The sequence below is a fragment of the Solea senegalensis genome, linkage group LG6 (genome assembly GCF_019176455.1).
Source record: "Solea senegalensis isolate Sse05_10M linkage group LG6, IFAPA_SoseM_1, whole genome shotgun sequence".
Classification (NCBI taxonomy): Eukaryota; Metazoa; Chordata; class Actinopteri; order Pleuronectiformes; family Soleidae; genus Solea; species Solea senegalensis.
Genome location: NC_058026.1, coordinates 7,212,180 through 7,226,548, shown reverse-complemented (window position 1 = coordinate 7,226,548; position 14,369 = coordinate 7,212,180). Strand labels below are relative to the sequence as shown.

The 14,369-nt window shown below is 40.5% G+C and overlaps 3 protein-coding genes across 4 annotated transcripts; 2 read left to right on the top strand and 1 right to left on the bottom strand.

Moving 5' to 3' along the window:
- Positions 1-875: 875 nt before the first annotated feature.
- On the top strand, positions 876-6,285 carry LOC122771121 (ras-related protein Rab-40C-like). 2 transcript variants are annotated; one of them, XM_044028478.1, is made up of 7 exons: positions 876-1,389; positions 1,466-1,701; positions 1,801-1,861; positions 2,351-2,411; positions 2,503-2,580; positions 3,512-3,734; positions 4,641-6,285. In XM_044028478.1, the coding sequence occupies exons 2-7, from the start codon at positions 1,548-1,550 to the stop codon at positions 4,946-4,948; spliced, it is 885 nt and encodes a 294-aa protein (XP_043884413.1). In that variant the 5' UTR covers positions 876-1,389; positions 1,466-1,547; the 3' UTR covers positions 4,949-6,285. The 2 variants fall into 2 exon arrangements, with proteins under 2 accessions (XP_043884413.1, XP_043884412.1); XM_044028477.1 differs by having other exon boundaries at positions 876-1,701.
- A 1,236-nt stretch (positions 6,286-7,521) lies between these two features.
- On the top strand, positions 7,522-10,232 carry wfikkn1 (WAP, follistatin/kazal, immunoglobulin, kunitz and netrin domain containing 1). The gene is made up of 2 exons (XM_044028443.1): positions 7,522-8,219; positions 8,323-10,232. Exons 1-2 carry the CDS (start codon positions 7,953-7,955, stop codon positions 9,829-9,831), a joined length of 1,776 nt encoding a protein of 591 aa, XP_043884378.1. The 5' UTR covers positions 7,522-7,952; the 3' UTR covers positions 9,832-10,232.
- A 72-nt stretch (positions 10,233-10,304) lies between these two features.
- On the bottom strand, positions 10,305-13,497 carry mettl26 (methyltransferase like 26). Its single transcript, XM_044028465.1, has 6 exons — positions 13,171-13,497; positions 11,880-12,042; positions 11,057-11,116; positions 10,903-10,970; positions 10,722-10,800; positions 10,305-10,594 (listed from the first exon to the last, which is right to left on the bottom strand). Exons 1-6 carry the CDS (start codon positions 13,362-13,364, stop codon positions 10,538-10,540), a joined length of 621 nt encoding a protein of 206 aa, XP_043884400.1. The 5' UTR covers positions 13,365-13,497; the 3' UTR covers positions 10,305-10,537.
- Positions 13,498-14,369: the final 872 nt, after the last annotated feature.

Below are 14,369 nucleotides of genomic sequence, written 5' to 3'. Positions count from 1 at the left end.
CAACTGTATTAAGGGACGACTTGAGTTGTGAATGTAACATTCCCTCATCAACATTTAGTGACATCTCATGTGAAATATTGATAAATGCAATGAAATTAAATTGTATATATTTATTCCCCTCACATAATTAGTCAAACATATACCATACTAAAGCCATGAATAAAACCTCCATCATTAAATATTTGATATCTAGTGATCAATCAGCCACAAAAACAAAAAGATGACTATTATTATTATTATTTTTTTAATCTTGAGAACGATGTTGAGGACATTGGGGTGTTTTGAGACCTGTCAATTATTGAATTATTGAAAGTTCAAAATAAGTTTTATTGTTGTGGCTAATTAGTGTATAAACATATCAAATAATCAAATAATAATTACATTAAGCATTTTTCCCAATGCAGATATTTGAACAATAAATAATGTTTAATTAATTATTTTTTATTAATATTTGATTGTAAGATATGAAATGATCTTCCCATATTTGTCCTCTGTATAATAGCTCTGAAGTATCTTCTTATCACTAACCAATACTTTCCATATTTCAGATTTACACACTGTATGGCATATTTATAGTACGATGATGAATTTTTTGCCAGTATACTGTACTTGATGGAAATGCCACTTTCAAGGGTTAAGCAATATTTCTTCATTTTCTCTTGAAACTTGGATCTTTTTCTTATATATTTTTTCCTAGATAAAATAATAATGAAAAAAATACAGTATAGTACAATACAATAATTAATTCATCTTCTTGCGCTTTATTACGGAGCCCCTAAAGGGACATGGTGAAAAAAGTCCCTTTAGGGGCGCCGTAATTTATCGTGTTACAAGTTTTCTATCAAATAAAAATAATTGTTTTAATGAGAGGCTATATTTTGGTTGCTTTTATTTCCTTGGAATAAACAAACATTTGTTTTTTTTATATGACGAAAAAAACGTAACCCGGATACTACTTAGTTATGACGTCAGTACCGGGAAGTACCACCACAGTCCACTTGGCTAAGACGTTATTCTCGATAGCTACACATCTCTCTGGTGTTATTTGTTTACATACATATGTAAAATGTGTATGTAAAATTTCTTTTTGAAATTGTACAGACGTGTTTTTTCATATAGAGAAAACCGACTCGCTTTGACTTGGTACCTTACGTTTGCACAGGAATGCCTTCTACTCGCGTGTGTTAGCTGGCTAGCTATCAAGCCATAGCTTAGGTTGTTTTGATTATTGATGTAAACGTTAGTGCTACATCGACGGTGTCTGGACTCGGATGGTCGGCGCTCACACACACACTGGGCAGTTGTTTGACCACAGACCAATGGAGTTTGGAGAGGATCGATCCCTCCTCAGAAACTACGAAATCATAGAACTGGTTCATTTTAATCATCGTGAGTAGCGCACCAGCTAGCCGATACGCTAACGTCAAACGGCAGTCGCGAAGCTTTCTCTATTTCAAATCTGCAGATCCTTAAGTTCATCCTTCATCCGTTATCCCGGACAGAGGACGCCAGGCGAGCTTGAGTAGCTCTCGGTGGGTCGGATCCAAATGCGTGGGGTGATGGGGACACAGAGTAGTCCTGTGAAGAGTTACGATTATCTCCTGAAATTTCTTTTGGTTGGTGACAGCGATGTCGGAAAGGGCGAAATCTTGGAAAGTTTACAAGACGGGTCAGTGGAGTCTCCATATGCTTACAGCAGTGGTAAGTTAGTTGTTTACCCGCTTTTGCTATGGTTAAATTATTATAAGAATTATAATAAGGGCTACTTAACTGTTAATTCACTTTTTGTGTGATCTTTAGGGATCGATTACAAGACCACCACGATTTTGCTGGATGGGAGAAGAGTGAAATTAGAGTTATGGTAAGTGTTTATTATTCTTAATTAAATAATTAAACATAATAATAACTTGAATTGAATACTCACCTTATTTGCACTATTACTCATTTTAGCAAATATACACCTGTATTATATATGTCATATACATCTCTCTTTCAGTGTAATACATCTGTGCAATAATCATTTTGATAGTGAAAGTTATATATGCTTAATTATGTATTCAACCTAGTAATATCTTTATAATATTTTTGTTTCTATCTTATGTTGTTGCTTATTCCAACCATACTTGTGTTTGCCAGTGTGGGATCAATAAAGTCTGTTGTATAATATTATGTTGTGTAACTAGATTCATTGTTGTACATTGTACAACACATGTTGTTTGTAAGCACTGAACTGTAATCGTAAGTCTGCATTGACATTTTTAAGTGCTTGTATCAGTGTAAGTTATCAGCAAGTATGTACTTCCAGAATACAGAGGTTATTGGTCTTCATCCATGTTTGTGTGTTAAACAGGGACACATCAGGACAAGGTAGATTCTGCACCATCTTCAGGTCATACTCTCGTGGGGCACAGGTGAGGACTTGTCATAGAGTATTAGTATATTGCTCTCTCTGCGTGTACTTCTGTAAATAACATATCTACATATTTGTCTCTTATTCCTCAGGGCATCCTGCTCGTGTATGACATCACCAACGGTTGGTCGTTTGGTGGCATTGACCGCTGGATTCGGGAAATTGATGAGGTAATCCCCCTGAGTCTATTTCTTACCAACAAAAGTACAGGAAACACATGTAAATGTGGGTATGTCCTGTGTCTGTGTTTTTCCAGCCCAGTGAAAGGTCATTGTCTGTTTCTAGCTCAGTTATAGAGTTGTTAGTCTAAACAGTGTTAAAAATAAACAATCGCAGGCAGGCTGGGATAAGGTGTTCCTAATAAAATGGTCGGAGAATGCCTCTGTTTCTCTGCTTCATGGATTTGATGTGTTGTGCGTTCAGAGATGCATAGCTTGGTTATTTGAGTTAGTGTTGCCTTTCTATAATTTTTAATCAGTCTGGCCATTCTTGTCTCACGTGTGGCACCGGCAAGGCATTTTTGCTTTGAACTGCTGCTCATTTGATGTTTTCCCTATTCTGGACTAGAGCTGAAACTAACGATTATTTTCATAATCGATTAATCTGACGATTATTTTCTCGATTAATCGGTTGGTCCATAAAATATCAGAAAACATTAAAAAATATTGATTGGTGTACATCAAACCTGGAAATTATGATGTTCTCAAATGTCTTGGTTTGTCCACAAACCAAAATGATTAACTTTTAATGATTTCTTTGTTATCCAGAGCAAAGAAATGAAGAAAATATTCACATTTAAGAAGCTTTAACAATCGGAAATCTTGTTTTAATCATGAAAAAAGCTTCAAACTGATTAATGGATTATTAAAATAGTTGTCTATTAATTTAGTAATCGATTAATAATCGATTAATTGTTTCAGCTCTATTCTGGACCATTCTCTGTAATCCCTATTGATGGTTGTGTGTGAATAAAACACTTAAATCAGAGTTTCCACCATGTAATTGACTGATTATTTCTATTGACAGTAACTTGGAACAGTGGCAGGTGAGTCTACATTAAAATATGAGTGGATGTAACAACAGTATTGTTCTTTCCACCAGCATGCCCCAGGTGTTCCCAGAATTCTGGTGGGAAACAGACTTCACCTGGCTTTCAAGCGGCAGGTGCCAACAGAGCAGGCTAGAGCCTATGCAGAGAAGAACAGCATGACTTTCTTCGAGGTCAGCCCACTCTGCAACTTCAACGTCATCGAATCCTTCACGGAGCTTTCACGCATTGTGCTGATGAGGCATGGGATGGAGAAGTTTTGGAGACCCAACCGAGGTGAGCTGATGAATCTTTTTTTTGCCCACATATTCCTGCATATTTACTTATATTATGTGTTTACTCTTGGGGAAAAAGTGAGACAATTTCTCACATAGTGTTTCTGATATATTTTACAACTAAAGGAGAAAAAAAAACATGCACAAGCGACACAAATCATTCTTTGCTACTTTCAGTCTAAGGCACCACTTGTGTTGGTCCTAAAATCAGGCGTGGTCTTTGTTGATGCTTTGTTATCTGGTCTGTCAGTTGTTCTGCACTGTGTGTGTGTGTGTGTGTGTGTGTTGTGTATACACACACACACATGTGTGTATGAAAGTGGCTAATTATATGACCAACTGTGGCAACAGACATGGGTGGTTCTCACCTGTCACCTCTTTTAGAGAAGTGATCTCTCTTTCTAATTGGCGTATCTACTATTACAATAGCTACCTAGCTATGCTGAAAACACACCCATGATTAACATTAACAAGTACAGCCCACTTTCTATTTTTAAAATAAATTAAACTCCATGTCCTCATTAGGTAATGGTCAGCGTGTGACAGGGGGTCAGTGTAATCTTGGCCTGACATTGGCGTGGAGAAATTCACCTTATCAAGGATTTTGTGTGGTCACAATCAAGGCACTTAATTAGAAATGTATCTGTTTTTTAAAGTTTGTATTGTTTAGTTATATTTTCAAGGTACTTCCAGGTACAGCTAAAACACCACTAGCACATGGTCCAATGATACATGTATATATATTTGTTAAAGCTTTAAATCTATTCTTTTTGATGTTGTATATGCAAGAACATACTGAAATGATGTATTGAAAACATTAAAGGTTTCTCGCATCAGCAGTTAAAAGTAAATACATGACTCTCGATTCATAACATCCATATTGATTTTTTCTTATCTTGTTCTTCAGTCTTCAGCCTCCAGGACCTGTGCTGCCGCTCGATCGTGTCCTGCACGCCCGTGCACCTCATTGACAAACTGCCTCTTCCTGTGGCCATCAAGTCCCACCTTAAGTCTTTCTCTATGGCCAACGGCATGAACGCAGTCATGATGCATGGACGTTCCTATTCTGTGGCTAACAGCACAGCCTCAGGCGGGGGCAGTGGCGGGAGCAAAGCCAACAGTCTGAAACGCTCCAAGTCGTTCAGGCCGCCACACAGTCCTCCAAAGAACTCGTCCTCCTCCTCCTCCTCAAAGGGAAACTGTAAGATTTCATAGTGAAGAAGGTTAACGACGGTTGCCTCCATAGGATCAAAGTTTAAGGTGTTAATCTGTGCGGTCAGAAGTCCAGAGAAGAGCATGGAGAGCTGCAAGCTGTCTTCATCAGAAACGGATATACAGTAGAAGTGACTGGGATGCCGGGTTGTTTTCTGTTCTCTCTGTGCTTGCTGGTGCCATGTATTGGGTGTCTGCTTACTTGTACTCTTTACTACAGAGAGCCACTGTGATCATGTAGAACAAGATTCCCCTGGCTGTGGCCAACAGATGTGAATTTAAGGACTGTCACTCAACTGTCGACACTACAAATGAGTGGAGGGACATGAGCAAGCTTTTAACGTGCAACAGGATTGTTTATTGGTATTTAAGGTTGACTTGAACTTGTAAATATACTGTATGTGCTGTTCTTTTACTCTTGTGTGGTGATTGTTGTTGGGGCGGAGCTCCGTGTCCTTTATGTTTCTTGAGCTTTGATGTACAAGTTTTGTGTCTTATGCCCCTTCACCGCGCCATAGAAAACTAAGCCTTTATAACCTCAAGGTGCTGAGTTACTTATTTAAAAACTCAGATGTCAGTTTTCTTATGTAAACTTTGCTCAAGTGGAATGCCGTGAGCATGAAGGGCTAGTGTCCCAGGTGCACAATTAATAGACATCATAAAAATTCAGACGTTATCCACTGAAAACATTCTCCGTTCAACATTAGCGACTCTGAATCTGTCCAGAAAAGTCAAGCCAAGTTGCCTTGTTTGTGAAACCCTAAATCTCCAACAGTCATTTATTAAGACGTCTGCTGACTGCCTTGAACAATTTATACTCCCAAATGTCATATTCTTAGTTGTGTCATTGCCTTAAATGTTGTAATCATTTACGCGGCATGCTCAGTTGGAATCGGTTAACTCCAGAATGTTGCTCTGTTCTGATGAGGAAACCTCGAACAAACTCAGACGTACGGCTTCTTTGCTCGGCTATGGCGCTTTGCCTTCGGCGTCTTCTGCAGTCACGTCTTGCTTGTAAACACAGCAGGACATTTGTGGGAGGAAAATTTGAATTTAATTGCTTTTTTTTGGATATTTTATGCATATGCTATGTATTTATGAATGTAAAACGATATTCATCTACTACCTTTCTGTGGCTATGTGGTTAAATACTGTGTGGGAGTGTGAGAATCAGAGGTGGGGAGTGACCGTGTCCATCTGCTACTGTAATGTTTATATTCGGATCGTCTGAGTATTTGTACTTTTGCTGCTCTGATTAATTCTTATCTTCAAAACCTTTACTCAACACAATGTAAGAACCATATGATGTCATATGGGGGGGGCACGGTTGTTTTTTTTTTAAAACAAGAACTAACTAGATATTTTTTAAATATTTGAGTCATACACAAAATATATTTTTATTCTAACACAAATCCTCCGTCTTCTTTCCACCTCTGATTGACATGTGCTGTTTTTCCACTTCAACATTCCCAGTGTCTTTGGCTGTGTGTATGTAAGAAGTGACAAGGCCAATGAAAAGTGATGCATGTTTCCTACTGGTGCCTGTTGTATGTGGTGTATGGTTGAGTGGACATTTAAAGCACTATATACTCTATGTATTATGTGGTAAAGAGTGTTGCTGCAACAGTTGTGTGTCCAAAGGTTTGGATATGGGATTAATAATTACTTTGTCTCCATTGAAAACAGCCATCTATAAAAAAATAAAGGGTAAAAACGACAACGTATGCTTTGTTTGCGCCACATTGCCACGATTTTTCATTCAAACATTTGTTTTTTTTGCAATGTCATTGTTATTTGTGGGAATATTTTGTCCCCTTTGTCCATTTTGGGGGTCGTGGGTGCTGGAGTGTTATAAATCCCGGGGGTGATTTGGGGGGTTGGGGTTGCAGATGAATTAGATTCTCTCTCGTTATTGGCCAGTTTTTGGATAACCAGCACATCGTGAATGCGGCGCGGTCAAAAGTCAGCCAAAGGTTGCGGGGGTCACGCAGAATGAAAAGATGCGGGGAGCAGCTTCTCATCGCCTCTGAGCGGCGCCGGGACAAAGATGCGAGTCGCACACTATTGAAAAAGCGTGACTTTACGTCTTCCCACCTGACCGTGGCATCTCTGAGCTGCGTGTGAATGCGGCTCTGTGGTAAACTGACGGGCGTCTAGACGAGCAGCACGTAAACAACATGTTTTGACGCGCCTTGTGCTGTAAAATCAGAACACTTTTTTCACAAAGTGCTCTTTGGTTTGCGCACAGAATCCACTATTCCCATGTGTTTGCATATTGCACAAATCAGCCGGACGTGGCCGAGTTTAACTGTGGAAACATAACCAACAACAACAACGCCAGTGTCTCGGGGAGAAAGCAGCTCATTACCTTGTTTATGAATGACACCTCTATAAATTCTGTCTGGACGCGTTTTACGTTGGATTTCTCACCGGAATGTTTGGCTCCGTGCGCACGGTTGTTGGGACAGCTTGCCACACCACGACCCCACGCTTTCTTTGATGTTTTTACAATGTTTGTCCAGTTGCTTGGCGCACGGTTCTGCTTCATAAAAGTTTCAGACTCCGGACGACGAAGGGGGCGGTCAGAGAGGGGCTGCCCTTTCCACCTCCATTCACACGGTGAAAGGCTGATGCTGCGTCCCTCGCTCTCTCATTGTGCTGCTCCGTTCGCTTATTTCGCTGTTTGAGGGGATCGACCTGAATGAGAGTTTGTCTATTGTTGCACGAGTTTTGTTTTGATCATGAAGGCGATGATTTCATGAAGCCACCTTTTTTTATTTTATTTTTTAAAAACTTATTCTCCGTATATATCTCGTTCACTGAGTATCCAGCCCAGGGAAACACGCTGCGTGTGAATACTTCTTTCCTTTCTGCGCACAGCTTGACTTTTACGCACTGCACGGATGACTACGTTTGAAAAAATATCGACAGTAATTTTCTGCCTTTATTTGAGGACCTAAGTAAGGAATGGAATTGCCTTTTGGGAGAATAATGCAAACGGGCAACAATGTATAAGATTTCTCGTCAGCTCTTGAAGGATATACGTCTTAAAGAAACACACTGTAGTAACGCCCCCAACTCAAAAAGACCAGGACTGAGTCGGATATGTGCGTGTTTGTTGATGCTCCTGCTTTGCGAACTGCCCGACTTTTCTTTGTGTGCAAGTGTGGCGGGATCCAGTGTTGAACATGAAGGACTTTGCCCCAACAAGCTGAACTCTAACCTCTGGGTTGATGCACAAAGCACCTGCGAGAGAGAATGCAACGTTGACGAGGTGATGTCTGCGATTTAGAACATTATGAATTCATTTTCTGTTTATATTTTGATTATCTTTGAAAAACGTTATTTGCATTGTGTTTTTTTAAATTTTTCTGCAGGACTGTGCAGACTTTGAGAAATGCTGCACTAACGTCTGTGGCCTCAACAGCTGTGTGGCTGCACGTTTCTCTGATGGCTCATACGCACAGCCAGGTGGAGGCAAAGGCGACGATGCCCCCACGTCCACAGCGACCTGTGAGGGCTTTATCTGCAGCCAGCAAGGAGCAACCTGTGACATCTGGGAGGGGCAGCCCATCTGCAAATGTCAGGACCGCTGCGAGAAGGAGCCCAACTTCACCTGTGCTTCAGATGGCCTCACCTACTTCAACCGCTGCTACATGGACGCAGAGGCCTGCATCCGTGGGGTCTCTTTGACTGTGGTCCCCTGTCGTTTCTACCTTGCCGGGCCGCACACCAGTCCACTGCCTCAGGACACTACAGCTAATCCCACACCTACGTCGTCTCAGGAGGAGCCTCTGCCTCCAGCTCTGTACTCCAACCCTCACCATCAGTCCATCTACGTCGGCGGCACAGTCAGCTTCCACTGTGATGTCATTGGAGTCCCAAAACCTGACGTGACATGGGAGAAACAAAGTGAACGGCGAGAAAGGCTGGTCATGAGGCCTGACCAGATGTATGGCAACGTGGTCATCACAAACATTGGACAGCTGGTCATTTACAACGCCCAGGTGTGGGACACAGGTATCTACACCTGCATCGCACGGAACCCAGCAGGAGTTCTCCACGCAGACTACCCACTGTCTGTCATCCGTCGAGCCGATGATGATTTCTTTGAGGATCCTGAGATGCCCATGGGGAGACCGTTCTCACCGGCAGATTGTCTGGCTGAGGTCGACCTGAGGGTGTGCAGCGGAGAACGCCACGTGGACTGGTATTATGATACCAAGCTGGGCTCTTGTATGCCGTTCAGTAACGGTGGATGTGATAACAGTCGCAACCGATTTGAGACTTATGAGGAGTGTAAAGCCTCCTGTCAGAGAGAGGGAATGGGCATCTGCTTCCTGCCTGCTGTTCAGGGACCCTGTAAATCTTGGGAGGCACGCTGGGCCTGGAACTCCATCATGAAGGAGTGCCAAGCCTTTGCCTATGGTGGCTGCCATGGGAATGCCAACAGCTTCCGCACCAAAAAGGAGTGTGAAGCAAACTGCCCGGAGCCCAAAAGGAAACCTTGTAAGACCTGTCGAGTGAAGGGGAAAATGGTGCCCAGCTTATGCCGCAGTGACTTTGCCATTGTAGGGCGACTGACGGAGCTGGTGGAGGATTTGGACTCTGGGTTAGCTCGTTTTAGCCTGGAGGAGGTTCTGAAAGATGAAAAGATGGGGCTGACCTTCTTCAACACCAAACACCTTGAGGTGACTATCGCCAAGATAGACTGGAGCTGTCCCTGCCCCAACATTACCATGGAGGAAAACCCTTTGCTGGTGATGGGTGTGGTGCAGGATGGCATAGCCGTCATCCAGTCAGACAGCTATGTCCGAGCAATAACTGAACGTAGACTCAAGAGGCTACGGGAGGTTCTGGGCAAAAAGGCCTGTGGGGCATTGTAGTGCTGCCAGGACTTAAACCTGTTTGATCACAGAGCGTCTGTGGTCAGCTTTACATTAAGTAAATTTTCAGAGCGAGAGAGAGATCATTTTATGAACTATACAATCCGTGTTGTATATTCATCACAGCACATGTTGTACTACATTCCAGATGTGTCCAGATTTATAATAATGCAGAAATGCTCCTTTAAAATTATATAGATATAATATCTATATAAATATAGATATTATTCGTTTTGACATGTTTTCTATATTTTTCCTATTATTTTGGGCTCTTTCATTTAGTGTGTTTTCTATAGATTCCCTTGTGATAAATACTGTACTGTCAGGATTTAACGTCCAGCTCATTTTTTCACAACTCTCTGCAAAGCACTTCTGCTAAATTAGCTTTACCGACATTCTCTGCAAAATAAATGAAGGTATTTAACAGTGTAGGTGGCTGTCTTGCGTTAAATGTAATACTGTACACAACCACGTGACTCTTACTAATTTTATTCATGTGTGCAATATAGTTTATCACTGTTCACAGTAGAATACTTCAGAACTAATGTAATCGCATGTGTTATGTATTAAAATGTAGGGAAATGTGACTGATTCACAGTTCTGGCAAATGTGGCAAAGCATGTGAGCTTCAGGTGTAAGTTAAGGCGCTTTGATCATCTGCTGCCAAACTGATCCACAGCGAGAGAAGCGACAACCACTGAACGCTTCACACCAAACTCTCCTTCCTGAACAGAAGACACTTGTTGTTTGCCGGCATGTCCACCTTGTGAGAGGAAACAAATGCATCATACATTAGTAAACCAATAATAATAATAATGATAATAATAATAATTGTTTTTGTGTTCACTTTTTTTGCATTTCAAAAGGAAACAAACAAGCTGTTCAATTACCATTTTCTCCAGGAACAAACCGCTTCTCTGTGCTAACGAGTTCAGCAGGGAGATGTCCCTGAGCCCCCACTGTGGATTCCTTAAAAGATTTAAAAATAGAACTTCTAATTATCACCCAACATCGCACACTTCCAGCAGTTACCATGTAGGTGATTTTTCTTTTGTGATTAGATCATTTTACCTCCGCCGTAGGCTGTAGTCAAAATCAACATTGCTCTGTGGGGTGATCTGACCGTTCACTGCATATGGCTGAAACCACAGTTACACAACCATGTTTATGTTTGACAAGTGCAGTGAGTGCATCTTTAGGAATCGAAAATGTTTTCTTCACTCACCCCATATGTCAATAGAAGACCTTGCGGCTTCAACACTGCTCCAGCCCCTTTGAATAAACCCTGTTAGAAAAAAGAAATGTCCTCAGGCACTAACATATTATCACACGTGACAAGAGGACGAGTGGCAGGAAGGGAAGGGCGATGACTGAAGCCTTTTTGTTCTTGCTCTTCTTTAGAGAGTGAAAGACCTGAGGCAGATATTATAAATGGCCATTGCTTGTAGTAATTACCTGGCAGGTTATGAATGGTTGTGGTGATATGTATATATATATATATATATATATACATATATATAAAAATATATATGTATATGTATATATATATACACATATATATAAATATATATGTATATATATATATATATATATATCTTGGTCTTGGAAACTGAAGGCTCTGTCCCCCATAGTGGTCAGATATGCAAACGTGCCACAGACAGAAGCGGATGATTGATGATGTCCAAGTCTTTACTGACCTCAATCTGAAATTATTCTTGGACTTGCTGGGCCCGATTCTGACAGACTGAGTCACTGACTATCATCAAGTTACACAATATTTTCAGTGTTTCTACTTGTTCATCAAACCCACATAGTGCAAGGACACAGGTTCAAGTGCAGAGTGGGAATCTATTTATGCCATTTACTAGTCCGTGACTCATCCAAATGATTTTAAACTTGTTGTTTAAAGATAAAAAGTAGTAAGGAGATGGTTTAAATAGTAGTATTTGTGAGTATACAAATGGTGCACAATTAAATTACAACTGCAGTTTATATAAATACCACAAATTAAACATGTAGAGTATACGAGCATGTAAAATAACTCTTACCTCAGTACAAGCCATGGGAGAAATGTGGATCATGTTGATGTTTACAACCAGATCGAGGCTCTCTGGCTGGATCCCTCCCCACGACTGATGGGGCAGAGAAGCATCCAGGTGGATGGCAGGTTTCACATTGTTCAGCTTGTGGTGAGCTCTGTACGCTTCTATACTGAGAATGGAAACAAAAGACATTGTTGTTGTGAATGCACTTACCAGCACCTTCATGTGTTCTGTGTCCATGTGGTATCAGTGATACATCATAGGTGTGACTGAGAGTTTTAGAATTGATTTTTACTCCTGGTTGTGTGCTACCAGGAGTAGCAATTGTGTGCTTTATGACACAATTCCCATTCCCACTATGACTAGCAAGTGTTTTGAGTAACCAGGCTCAAGAATATCAATAATTAAATTTCTCCCTGTTGGTCACTCATTGTGCCATAACTCTAACAAATGTCTCTGTATGCACTGTAGCTTTTATTGAATGGTTTCCTGTTAAAATTAAATGTTGCTTATTCCATTGTTACCTCAATATGTTGATCACTTGTAAATCACCTTGGACAAAAGCATCTGTACATGTAAATGAAAATGTAGATTCCCTACAGTGGTTGCCATCACAACCTGCATTAAGAGCAGACCAATCACTTTCATTTGGGATAAAAATGAAGAAAAGGCTGAATATTTCAAAAACTGTGAGGAATTTCAAGTGGTACACAGGCATAGATCCTGAAACAGATGTTGTGATGTCTGAAGGGGCAAAGTCTGTCACTTGAGGGAGCAGCTGGCATCCAGTAAACAGCTCAATGGAATAACTCAATGTTGCACACCAAGAAGCAGGAACATTCAACTAGGGCTGAAACAATTCACTGATTATTAATCCACTACTAAATAAAACAAAACTATTTTTGATTTTTCATCTTCTTGAATGTGAATATTTTCTGGTCTCTTTGCTTCATATAACAAAGACATAATTTTGTGGACAAAACAAGACATTTGAAAACATGGATCGACATTTTCCAACATTTTATGTATCAAATTATTACTTGATTAATCGAGAAAATAATCGACAGATTAATCAGCTATGAAAACAATCGTTAGTTGTAGCCCTACATTCAATATTCCTTTTAGAAATGTTGTAGTGCCTTTTATAAAATACACTCTTAATCTGTTTTGACAGGTGCTTCATGAATAACACTAATAAACACTAATAAACACTTCATGACACTAATAAACACCGGGTTTGTAAGCAGTGAATAGGCTGCAGCAGAAACACAGATACGTTGATAAATACCGTGTGTACCTGTCTATAGACTGTTGGTCATACTCTGACGGCTGCCACGTTATATTCCGCAGGGTCTGAGCGAAGTGTGTGACGTGCTGCCCGGTACCGGAGGAGATCTCCAGCGCCTGCAGGAATCTCCCGGTGTTCACGTTCTCCCGGAGAACCGACAGGAGGGGCTCCTTGTTCCTCTCTGCAGCGGCGGCGCACAGCATCTTCCCGACCCCTCGGTTGCAGCCGTATCGAGTTATACGGTACAGTTTGTACAGACTCACCGTGGAACACCGGAGAGAGACTGAGTAAAGTCAGTGACGACACAACCGAATGTTTTGTTTCTGCACCGAAAATGCCGCACTTCCGCATTTACTCACGTGATTTTTCTTACTTCCAATAGGAACAGGGGGCGTGGCAGAGCAAGGTACAGTGTTTTTCCAGCACATTATCAAACACTGTGTTCATTCAATGTTCAAAAGATGCCCAAACAAAGCTCATTTATATTTAAATGGTTATTTTAAACGTAAAAAAGAAGCACTTATAATATTTAATGCATCATCCATGGCCGAATAACGGTCTGGGTCCTTAATGATGGTACTGAGTGCTTTATTGAAAACTTCATTCACTCCAAACATGCCCTTAATTTATCCTGTAAGAGCTGGAGAAAAGACAAATAAATAAAATAAATACAAAATTTTACTCGCATGACCATAGGAATTATCTCCCTTTTACTCTCCTTTAGCCCTTTTAATGCTATTTCAGACAACTGCTACTGGAGTGCTAAATGTACTAAACTAAACATTTCAATATGGGGATATTGCAATAAAATGTGTATATATAAACCAACTGTAATAACGTAAAATTATAGTTTTCCTTTGAAAAAGGGTTAACTGTGCTAATGAAGCTAAATGAATAATAATGAAGTGATGCTACTAGCATAACACTCACATGAACACGAAACTCTATAAAGTACGGACTCCGATTAAAAACAACTCAAAACATACACAATATAAGATAAAACATATACAGACCTCGTGCCCTCATCAGCCAAGTGCTAAAACAAACCACGAAAAGTGCTTGAGACTCCATTTGCAGCCTTAATTGGAGCATTTCTCTCGTTTTTTTCCTACCATTTTGTACCCTTTCAAAATAAAAGCTTTTGAATAGATGGACCTACCACAATAAAAGTGAGACAAAATGTAGGTCATTTACATTTAATATATAAA

What these genes read in the sequence shown, in the direction of transcription:
- mettl26 (XM_044028465.1), bottom strand. Translation starts at nt 13,364, where the DNA reads ATGCTGTGCGCCGCCGCTGCAGAGAGGAACAAGGAGCCCCTCCTGTCG. An exon ending in GACCAACAGTCTATAGACAG is followed by an intron (nt 12,043 to 13,170) that starts GTACACACGGTA and finishes TTCCATTCTCAG; the next exon opens with TATAGAAGCGTACAGAGCTC. An exon ending in GTCTTCTATTGACATATGGG is followed by an intron (nt 10,971 to 11,056) that starts GTGAGTGAAGAA and finishes CTGTGGTTTCAG; the next exon opens with CCATATGCAGTGAACGGTCA.
- wfikkn1 (XM_044028443.1), top strand. Translation starts at nt 7,953, where the DNA reads ATGTATAAGATTTCTCGTCAGCTCTTGAAGGATATACGTCTTAAAGAA. An exon ending in GAGAATGCAACGTTGACGAG is followed by an intron (nt 8,220 to 8,322) that starts GTGATGTCTGCG and finishes ATTTTTCTGCAG; the next exon opens with GACTGTGCAGACTTTGAGAA.
- LOC122771121 (XM_044028478.1), top strand. Translation starts at nt 1,548, where the DNA reads ATGCGTGGGGTGATGGGGACACAGAGTAGTCCTGTGAAGAGTTACGAT. An exon ending in CATACTCTCGTGGGGCACAG is followed by an intron (nt 2,412 to 2,502) that starts GTGAGGACTTGT and finishes CTTATTCCTCAG; the next exon opens with GGCATCCTGCTCGTGTATGA. An exon ending in GTTTTGGAGACCCAACCGAG is followed by an intron (nt 3,735 to 4,640) that starts GTGAGCTGATGA and finishes CTTGTTCTTCAG; the next exon opens with TCTTCAGCCTCCAGGACCTG.